This window comes from Microtus ochrogaster, linkage group LG3, assembly GCF_000317375.1.
Source record: "Microtus ochrogaster isolate Prairie Vole_2 linkage group LG3, MicOch1.0, whole genome shotgun sequence".
Lineage (NCBI taxonomy): Eukaryota > Metazoa > Chordata > Mammalia > Rodentia > Cricetidae > Microtus > Microtus ochrogaster.
Window position 1 is genome coordinate 46,832,779 of NC_022029.1, and position 11,423 is coordinate 46,844,201.

Below are 11,423 nucleotides of genomic sequence, written 5' to 3' on the forward strand. Positions count from 1 at the left end.
AAAGAAAGAAAGACCTTGTCTCAAAAAGAAAGATGGCCACTGAAGAATGACATCCATGCGCTTAATTAAAACTCCCATTTCTACCTAAATTTTGACTTTCTGGGTAGATAAAAATTGAACAGTTTTGAAAAATGTGCTTAATAGATTTAGTAAAACAGTAACCACCATTTTTATTCACTACTATTTTTAATATATATATATATATATATATATATACATATATATATGTATATATATATATATATATGAGAGAGAGAGACAGACAGACAGACAAACAATCATGAGGTTCGTGGTGAATGAGAATGTTGGGTCAGATCCTAGCACACCTGTGAAAATTGGCACGACCTTTTGGGTCCATTGTCAGTGCAAGAAGTTGGATTGAATATTAATGAGGGTCTCTGAGAAATGTCAAGTTTCCCACATGGAAAGGAATAAGCCCTTGGGGTTGGGGTGGGCTGTAAGCCTGGTGACCTCAATCAGTCCCCAGAACTCACGGTAGAAGGAGAAAACCTTTATCCAAATTTCTAATTGCCCTCTGACACAGGGCACATACATAACGCACACACACATACACACACACACACAATCAAATTGAAGGGACAAAAGAAAAAAAGAAATTGGAAATAACCCCTTTCTTCCCCAAAGATTAAAACATCTGTTAGAGGCACTTGCTGCTTCTGCAGAGGACTAGTATGCAGCTCCCAGTACCTGTGTTAGATCGGTGGTTCACAACTGCCTGTATCCCAGCTCAAGGGGAGCTAACAGCCTAGTCTGTATTGTGTTGCCACCTGCATTCACATGTGTATACAGCCACAGACATATAGTAGACACGTAATTAAAAATAAAATTAAAATTCAGAACAAAGCCTTGGTGTGATGTAAGTCCCATAGAAATCACTTATTTAAAACATACAACTCGCTGACTTTCAGTTCACTTGCAGTTGTGAAACCGTTACCATCGTCAGTTGTAGAGCGTTTTCATCATCCCCTGAAGAAAAAGCATAGCTATTAACAGACTCCCTATTTCCCCTAACCAGTAACCCACTTCCTGCCTCTGTGGATTTGCCTGTTCTGGCTATTTCGTATGAATGGAGCCACATACTGCATGATGTTTTACTACAGACATCTTTCACTTAGTGTAATGCGTATAAGGTGAATCTTTGTTGTGGTGTATATTGGATGTTGTTCATATCGTAGAAATACATTCCATCATGTGGATGTAATACATTTTATTCATCCATCTGGCTTGTTTCTGTTTTTGGATACTGGTACTTAGGATAATGATAATGTGGACTTGAAGACTTGGGCCTTGACTCAAATATGACTTTAGTATCTTGATCCTTTGTCATTGGGAAATGATGGCATGGTTAACAGGGCTCGGTGTTGGTAAGACAGGCTCATCTGGAGACATGCTGAATTGGATGACGGCAGGATGTTTGAGTAGAAGCCATCTAGGAGATGCTCAGACATGTGGCTCTGGTCCCGGATGTGGCTGTTTGTAATGAAAGTGGGAGGGTGGGGAAGGTCTGCAGAAGGAAAGAGCAATGATTGGGAATAAAACCAGAAACATCCGTATTTGGTATGAAGGTAAGAATTAAAATTCTTTTCTTTAAGCTCTTCACTTGTGCCTTTGATCCCAGCGCTAGGGAGGCAGAGACGTGAGGCAGCCTGATCTTCCTAGCGTTCCAGGTCAGCCAGGAATGAGACCTCAAAACAAACAACAAGTAAAACCCTCACTTTTTATACTTGTTTCAGATGCCTTTTATTTTTTTGTCTTTGGGGGTTTGTTTATCTTTGAGACGAGGTCTCATGTGGTTGAGCCAGCCTCGAGCTCCTCATTGTTCTATTTCTCTTTCTCGGGTGCTGCAGTCACAGCTCGTTTCTGCGTTTGAGAACACTTTCATTTTCACTGAGGTGGCCGAAGAAACCCTAATGAAGAAATGTACTCATTTGACACATCTTTCCAGTGTGTATTACTAAATGCATGCATTTCTATCCTCCTAGAGCTGTATTATAAAGCGCTACTGTGAGAAGAGGTTTGTGTCTAAATACCTGGCAACAATCGGAATTGACTATGGAGTCACAAAGTAAGTATTCTGTTCTCTGGCCTGTTGGTTAGGCAGGTACTCAGAGTGTGTCCTGAGAGAGTCCGAGTCTGCATCAGAGTGTATGCATGGTTGCACTGAAATAGAGGCTTTGAAGATAAACTGGAAAGGATTGGGTAAGGGACTTCTTCAGGTATCTGGTGCCATCCTTTCAGCCGGCCGGTGTGTTAGGTACCTGCCAGCCCAGACCTGGTTTTAGACGTAGGCTTGGCAGTGATGAGCACAAGCCTATCTGGTGCTGGGGCGTCTGAGGACAGATTTCTGTGTGAGCAGGTCCTACCAGCAAGTGGGCTTTTAGGCTGCTTTGTCTTTTGTTGGTTTATGATCTTGATAGCCGGTTGGAATCCAGCAGATTTGAGAATAATGAATTTGGGGATAAGTGGGAATTTATTTGGAGTGAATCTAGAGTGGCTGGAGAGAGGATTAAAGCGGCAAACAAAACAAAAGCAAAACAACAACAACAAACTTTTAAAAAATGCCACCAAAGAATAGAATTGGGGTAAACAGCATATTTCTTTTCTTTTTTTTTTCCCCATTTTTTGTTTTTTTGAGACAGGATTTCTCTGTGTAGCTTTGGAGCCTGTCCTGGAACTCACTCTGTAGATCAGGCTGGCCTCAAACTCACTGAGATCCGCTTCCCTCTGCCTCTCAGTGCTGGGATTAAAGGGTGCGCCCCCACTGCTTGGCAACGGCATATTTCTTCCACATGGAATTTCAGGCCTTACTGTAGAATGCTTGTGCTACTTGTATCTGTTTATTATCCCTGACTTTGAGACAGGGGTATTCTTTTTTTGCTAACATTTTTATTTATTCTTTGAAAGTTTTATATGTTTGCATGATGTATTTTGATCATATCCACCCACCATTATCTCCATATGTGCATGGGTGTGAGGCCATTCACTAACATGGGCTACCTACCAGTGGCCACATTCTCCTTCCCTCAGCAGCCATCAGCTGCCTGCCAGTAGCTTCTCCTTCCAAAGATGGGGCCCCAAAGGTTCTCTATCCATGCTGGAATTTTGACTATCTTGACTTGGTCTTGTCCAGGTGACACCAGTTCTGTGAGTTGGGTGTACAGCTGCCACGTCATAACCAAAGTCAGCATTTCACATCTTTGTTTTCCACCTGCCATTTCTTACATTCTTCTGCCGCCTCTTGCTTGCTGGTCCCTGAGCTGGCTTAGTCGATGCTGATCTAGACGATTTATCCGTAATTAAGCGTTCGTAGTTATCCTTGGCACTTTGACCAGTTAGCATTTATGTATCGACCATTACCCACTACAAGAAGCTTCTCTGACCAAAGATGAGAAACACACAGGTCTATGGGTGTAAACGTGAGTATTGAGAGGGCAGTTTGACATCATGACCTTTGAGCAAAACAACACTAGTTCCTCCTCATCTGTCATCTCCTGGCCGTAGCTTTTGACCAGGTTTACAGTATCAGGCATGAAATCCCTCCTGTGGTAGCTGGTTACTCTCCTAACTGCCATGCCACTATTATGCCATGGACATATCTTGCCACGCAGGTTGATTTTGTAGCATGTAGGGTCCACCACTGGGGGAGATCATGATCTCTTTTCTTCTGGTACTATGTAGGCTAGTCAGGAGAAAGGGAATTTCCTGGTCAGTCAAGATTGATTTTTTTATGTCCTGCATCCAAAGTGAGTGCTATAAGAATTTTTATGTTTTCTCCAAATGTCCAGTACAGTGCTTCGCCCTGGTGACTGCTTGGTAAATATTGTTAGAGAGATGCACTTAAAGGTGAAAATTTTCCCTATCAGGTTATGAAGGCAATATTCAAGGAGTTCAATAAAATTGATGGGGTATGTCTGTAACAGAATGTCAGTTGTATGAAGGACAGGGTCAAGTTTATGTATGTCCTTCCAGACTGTATTAAAGTAGTTCAGGTCAGTGGAACCAGGAGTTCTATGTAAATTCTCTCGCCATTTTTCAACTGAGAGCAGCAGAGGTGTTTTGCACATTTTCTCTAAAATGTGAAACTTGTAGATCTTGACTGTGAACGTTATGAAGGCCTTCATTTGAAATCCACGTTTCTTTCTACTTTTCCTTCCCATTTTCTACTTCTGAGCATAGTCATCAGTGATGTGGTGGGTCATCCTATTTAAGACAACTTTGTTCAGAGTCCATATCAGTGCTTAGTTTATCTAAGAAATGGAAATTGTTGTATGATACCATGGAATTGTAACTTATTTATTTATTGAGATGGCAAAATAGACTATTCTGCTTCTTACAGATTTTTTTTTTAAAAAAAGATGATTATTCCATGATAAGTATTGTGAAAATTCCTTCTCAAGAAAACATAAGCCATGTTTACCCCTCTTCCCAAGATCTCAATAACAAACCAAGGCAAGATTCCACCTAGGGAACCAGTGTGTTTCTTTGGCTTACAGAGCATAGGTGAGGTGTTACCCGTGGTGTGGGTACTCCTCTTCCAAAAGGTTGCAGTAGAAAGTCTTTACCAGCTGGGAGAAAGTCTTTCCCCATAGCTGCATAGATGACACCCCTTGTTGCCCCCTGTGTTTCCTGGTCTGTATACTCTAGCCCTTCCCCAAGGTCATGTGCAATTAAGATTGTGGGGAGTGGCTGGATACTCTGATGAGGGTCTCATAACCCTCCCCCCATTTCCACCTTCCCACCCCCAGGACATAACCAGTCACCAAGCTCAGGTGGGATCAACCCTTCACTTGGGAGCAGCTTGTTGGTTCAGGGTGTGGATTGAAATATCTATAATGGGAAATGGGTCCTTAGTCAGGGCTCAGTGTTCTAAAGCAAGGCAAAAGGCTTCTCTTGTAAAGACTATCCAGAGTGTTGGGCAGTGGTGGTTCAAAAAACAAAAAAGATTATCTGGAGTTAAGAAGAAGAGGAAGAAAGCTTCTGGAAATGTGACCCGTTTCCTTTTGAAATCCATAAATAACATAAATGTCAATGCAGAAACACAACTTTTGAGATGGTCTCTGTTTGAATATTTCAGGGTCCAAGTCAGAGACAGAGAAATCAAGGTCAACATCTTCGACATGGCTGGACACCCCTTCTTCTATGAGGTAAGAAGCTTTATATCCTGTCTTGATGCTGGAAACAGTAGAAGTTAGTTTAAATCACATGTAAAGTGTAGCTCATGTTGGTTGCTTGCCTTCTGAGCCTCAATTTAGTGAATATTCTTTGATCACCTATGCTTTCCTGGAATCGAGATGGGAAGTTTTATGGCTAGTGTTTCAAACATTTGAATGAAGAAGACATTTCCACTTTAAGAGGATGCTGGCCTTTCACTTCAGACCTCAATCCAGAGTGTGAGTGGATAATGATCACAGTCCCCTGTGGATGTAACAGCTCAGCAAGGTCCCTGCTTTCACAGCAGGGCTGCGACCTTCCCGTCACTCCCCAGCCATGGAAGAAGGCGAAGCAGGCCTGCTTGGTTTGTGTTGGTTGGTGTGGCAGGCCTGGACGAGTCGCGCCTCTCTGCTGGTGACCTGTTTGCTGGCTTGGCCACTTCACTTTAGTCCTTATCTTTGTTATTTCCTTCTCTGTACTTTGCTTTGCTTTATTTTGCTCTGGGTTCTGGGTTGCCAGTTGCAGACTCTTCTGTGTGCTGAGTGCTGTGGATCCTCTCCTCGGCCTTGCCTCGTGTGTCCACAAACACTGAGGTGTTTTTATTTTACGTTTAGTTCAGTGGATCTTTTTAGGGTTTTGCTGTTTGAGCTTTTTATAGCTTGAATCCTTGAATCTGTAAGTTATAGCTTTTAGCACGTTTGGACATTTTCAGTCATCGTTTCTTTTCTTTTTCTTTCTTTTTTCTTTTTTTTGTTTTGTTTGTTTTTTGAGACAGGGTTTCTCTGTGTAGGCCTGGCTGTCCTGGAACTCACTCTGCAGACCAGGCTGGTCTCTAGCTCACAGAGATCTGCCTGTCTCTGTCTCCTGAGTGCTGAGACTAAAGGTGTGCACCACCCCTGCCTGGCATTGCAAGTCATCCTTTCTTTTGAGGCAGGGACTGGCTATGCTGCCCAGACTGGCCTCATATCCAAATTCTCAGTTCTCTTGTCAGAGATGTCTGCCTTGCTAGGGCTGCAACCACCACGCTGCCCATTCTCCATTTGAGCACTCTCAGCTGTCTTCTTATTGATCTTTTCAGTACAATAGGTTCATGAGTCCCTATTAATTCATTCATAACCCTCCATTCGCCACAGGCACTCATGCGTACGTGTACACACACATACACACACACCACTCAGATTGGCTGATTTTTGCTGTTCCACTGATTTTTAATTTTTAAAAACTGCATTAATTTTTGTTTCTTTGTTTTCAAAACTGGGTTTCCCTGTAGCTTTGGAGCCTATCCTGGAACTAGCTCTTGTAGACCAGGCTGGCCCCGAACTCACAGAGATCCACCTGCCTCTGCCTCCTGAGTGCTGTGGTTAAAGGCGTGCGCCACCACTTCCTGGCAAAAAATTACATTGATTTTTGATATGTATACATGTGGGCACATGAATGCCATGATGTGTGTGTGTGTGTGTGTGTGTGTGTGTGCGCACACGTGCGTGCACGCATACCTGTGTGTAGGTAGGTGAGCTTTGGGGGAGTTGGTCTTCTCTTTCCACCATGTAGCTTTTGGGAAGTAGACTAAGGCCATCAAGCTTCTCGCACCAAGCCATCTCCCTGGCTGCAGGGCCCGCTGTGGCCACCACAGCCAGCAGAGCGTGACCAGCAGAGTAACAGCTCACAGGGTGCCAGAAAGCACTTCAGTTCACCGTGACTGACACCGTTAGCTGGTGTCAGATCAAAGTTTAGGACCTGAGTAGTTTAGTTTAGGTATGTTTAAGCACAGCACAGTTGGAGTAAACGTCTCTGGTGATAATTAACTCCATCCTGTATGCACAGTAAAGCACAAAGTAAGCTAAATAAAGATCAGACACAACTACATCAAAACTCTTTGTAAAGTGCATGAGATAGTTTGTATAGATTAAAAAAAAACAAGTTCAACTGGATGGTGGTGACGTGCGCCTTTATTCCCAGCACTGGGGACTCAGAAGCAGGCAGATCTCTGTGAGTTCTGAAACCAGCCTGGTCTACATAATGGATACCAGGACAACCAGGGTTCTGTAGAGAAACCCTGCCTCAACACCTACACCAAAGGAAAAAACAAAACAAAACAAAACCCCACCCTGTAATCCCATTTAAATGAGATTGAATTTTGGAGGACATGGGGGTGAGGAAACAACTGGGGAATTTTGAGCCAGGCTTTAAAAAGATAAGTTACAGTGTGCCCTGGTGCTGGGAAGCCAGCTTGGAAGGCTGCAGCAGTGTGGTGAAGGCCACACTGGACTCTGTGGAAGGAAGGGGAGAGGTGGAGAAGCATGCAGACACGGTCCATCTGCAGGACCGTGAGTCTGCTAGAGGGAGACAGAGCAGTGGAGGTGGACACTGGGTCTTCAGCCTTAGCACTGATGTCCCCACGTGAGAATTCAGTGAGACATTCAGCTATCCGGTGCTCGCTAGAAGGAAGCTGAAGTGGGGAGCAGGCTGATCTTGGAGCCTGTCACAGTTGAACCTATGCACGTGGTTGATGGTGCATAACTGTCGAGAAAGACTCACAAAGGAAGAGGGCCCAGGGCAGGATTTGGGGGGTGGGACTGAGAGTAGAGAGAAAGAGTTGGTAGAAGTTCATTTTTATCTATTTCATTGTATGTATGTTTATTACATGTATATGTCTATTCTATACTCGCACGTATGTCTGTGCACCATGTGCTTGTGGTGCCCTCAGAGGTCAGAAGAGACTGATGAATCCCCTAGAGCTGGAGTTATGAATGCTGTAAACCATATCTGGGTGATGGGAGGCCGATCTGTGTCCTCTGCAAGAACAGTGCTCTTAGCTACTGAGCCATCTCTCCAGCCCTGGGAGAAGATACTTTAGGAAGCTAAGAAGATGGCTCATTGGGTAAAGTACTGGCCGCACAGCATGAGGACCCATGTTAGAGCCAGGTGTGGTAGTTCACGTCTCTGACCCTTGATCAGAATGTCTGGACAGTCAGGACAGTCAGACAGAATACCAGGAAGAAAGGGAGAAGGAGCTTATATGGATTGATTTTCCCAGCGCTATACTAAATGGATTGCCATCATGACCTCACCTGGTCCTAGTCCTATGATCCCCTTTTACGGATGAGGAAGTACAGAAGGGTTCTGTGATTTGCTCAAGGTCACACAACTTCTAGTGGTGTGATCCCAGAGCTGCCTGCCTCCTCAGCTGTGCTCCTTACCATCCAATTACTTTGGTCTCTGAGTTTTGGGTTCAAATTGATATATGGCCCTGGAGCATTCTGGGAAGCTGTGCCTGGAATGCTGGGTGAAGTCTGGGATGTGATGTTTGTGTGGTGGCAGCCATTGCTCACAATTGTGTCATTTTCCTTTAAGTTCCTTTTGACTGTTTGTCCACCTCCCTGAGGAGATCTTGACACAACTGTCTTCCAAATCTGCCAACAGCTAGAGAGTGCTCACTGCGGAGCCATGGTCTGATTTCTGCTAAAAATTCTCCTGACCTACAGATTTCCTTGTTTCATTTTGATTTTATATAAAGTCCTCTAAAAGTCAGTGACTACTGAGATATAATAATGAGTACCCTGACTGCAGAAAAGGACATACTTTGTTAAGTTAATGGCTGTGAAGTCTATCCTTACAAAGATCGCAGAGCCAACACCTTGTGCCTCTGTTCTTCCATCTGAAGGTCCGAAACGAATTTTACAAGGACACCCAAGGTGTGATATTGGTCTATGATGTTGGACAGAAAGACTCCTTTGATGCCCTTGATTCATGGCTGGCAGAAATGAAGCAGGAACTTGGGCCTCACGGGAATATGGACAATATCGTCTTTGTTGTGTGTGCCAACAAGGTAATTATTTTGAATTGCTTTGCTAACGTGGCTGTTTGAGGACACGGAAAGGCAAGAGCTGGATGTATGGCTTAGCCTGTAACCCCAGACTCAGCAACTGAAATCAGGAGGCTTCTGAGCCAGAGGCCAGCCTGAGCTATATAGAGAGTCCAGGCCAGCCTGGGCTAATGAGACCTTGTCTTCAGTCTACAAACATGGATGCACACACACATGCACACTGCAGGGAGGCACTGTTTTAGAACATAGAGTAATTGCCTCTGAGACAGAAACCACAAAACCCTGGTCTAACTGGGTTTTTATTCATTTATTTTTTCCCTTGGTATCCAGCCTGAGGAAGCAAGCAGTCTGGGAAAAACTTGACCTGGTGGGAGGGGTTGTTCATGGCAACAGCAGAAAGTGGCCCCTTGGGTAGGACAGACCATGATGCAACTTTCACAGATGCACATAGTGGCTGCTTTCCGGTGGGAGGAAGTGGGAAATGCAACTTAATTAGACAGAACCCAGTCAGTGGGCTTTTGTTGTTTGGTCTCATTTAGCCTGGTAATTTTATAGGTCGCTCTGACGCTCAGAGAGGAAGACTTCACTGGACCTGATGCAGTGGGACAAGGGTGGATCTTCTCTCTGCCCTCTCCCAACTTTCTGACTTTCTGTTTCAGATCGACTGCACCAAACACCGTTGCATTGATGAAAGTGAGGGGCGTCTTTGGGCTGAAAGCAAGGGGTTCCTGTACTTTGAAACATCGGCACAAACTGGAGAGGGAATCAGTGAGATGTTCCAGGTAACCAGACATGCTGCTGTGGTTTGTGTCAAAGCCAGCCATGCCCGTTTAGAGTTAAAAACTGTGAGAAACAGAACAGTAATGAGACTTTCTCAAAAGACAGAGGGGGGGGGTGGCGGGAGAGAGAGGATCTGTCTGCTCAGTTGTAGGTCAGACCTGCTCTTCGTCACAGTCACTGGAGTTGTAGTTACTGTTCTCATTGCTGCCATCAGATACCTGCTAAAGCACATTAAGGAAGGCAGGGGGTTGACTTTAGGTCACAGCTGGAGTCCAGGCCATTGTGCAGGGATGCTAAGGGGACGGAGGTTGAGCGTCTGGTCCCGGTGCACCCACGCTCAGGAAACAGAGACAGGTGAAGTTCATGCTCAGCTTGCTTCCTGTTTCTTCAGTCCAGGACTCATCCCATGGAATGGTGCTGTCATACTTAGGGCGAGTCTTCCTAACGCAGTCTAGAAAAGCCCTCACAGACATTCTGCAGTGAACATAATTCCATCAAGTAGACAGTCAAATGAACCATCACACACGGATGTCTGCTTCCGACCTCTGGAAGCCTCACATTGCCATGGAGACTAGGAATTTTTACTTTTATATTTTGTTTTTTGAGTTTGGGTTTCTCTGTATAAAAGCCCTAGCTGTCCTGGAACCAGCTCTGTAGACTAGGCTGGCCTCGAACTTACAGAGATCTACCTGCCTCTGCTTTCCGAGTGCTGGGATTTAAAGTATGTGTCATCATTGCCTGGCTTTGGATTTTTACTTTTATTTTGGTTGAGACATGGCCTCACTATGTTGTCCTGGCTGGCCTTGAACTCACAGAGATCCACCTGCTTCTGCTTCCCAAGTGCTGGGCATGTACCACCACCCCTGACTAGAGTCTAGGAATTTGTGTCTAGAAAACAGTCCAGGTGATTGTGATGGTCTTCAGGTTTAGCAAGTTGCTGTGCTACTTCCCTGGGATGGAGATTTTTCTTCAAAACCATCTTTGGATAATGGTGTTGCATTCATATGAAGCTTTGCTGTGGCAGAATTGCCTTGTTACACACAGATGTCTAACCCTGTACTCACAGAGGTTACAGTTAGCTTAGAGAGTTGGAGACAGTCTTTGCAGAATCCAGTTGGTCACACATAACAATCCAGAAGGCAGTAGAAGGATGTGCTCACGTGGCAGCCTGAGTAGATGGTCATTTCTTGTTATTGTGTGTGTGTGTGCATGCACGAGCACGTGGGGCTGACCATATGTGTATAACTCTACTCTCAGGTGTGCAGAGGTAGATGTCTAGTGTCTTTCTCTCTTGCCTTCCACCTTTGAGTCTGGGTGTCTTGATGAACCTGGAGTTCAGCTGTCCAGACTGGCAGTATCTGCTTGTCTACGTCTTCCCCACCTAGTGCTGGGGCTGTGGGCACCAGCCACTTCTCCTCGCTCCCTAGCCCCAGGTGTCACTCTTTATTTTTATTTATTTGTTTATTTATTTTGTTTTCCGAGACAGGGTTTCTCTGTGGCTTTGGAGCCTGTCCTGGAACTAGCTCTTGTAGACCAGGCTGGTCTCAAACTCACGGAGATCCGCCTGCCTCTGCCTTCCAAGTGCTGGGATTAAAGGCGTGCGCCACCATCACCTGGCTACTCTTTATTTTTTATTTTTATTTTT

The 11,423-nt window shown here is 44.7% G+C and overlaps 1 protein-coding gene across 1 annotated transcript in view; it reads left to right on the plus strand.

Annotated features, from left to right (window-relative positions):
• Dnajc27 (DnaJ heat shock protein family (Hsp40) member C27) overlaps nt 1-11,423 on the plus strand; it is a 26,455-nt gene that overhangs the window by 1,601 nt on the left and 13,431 nt on the right. The window contains exons 2-5 of the mRNA XM_005360866.3: nt 2,004-2,086; nt 5,096-5,165; nt 8,837-9,001; nt 9,658-9,780. Coding sequence (XP_005360923.1) covers nt 2,004-2,086; nt 5,096-5,165; nt 8,837-9,001; nt 9,658-9,780 — 441 coding nt within the window. The remainder of the gene's footprint in view (nt 1-2,003; nt 2,087-5,095; nt 5,166-8,836; nt 9,002-9,657; nt 9,781-11,423) is intronic.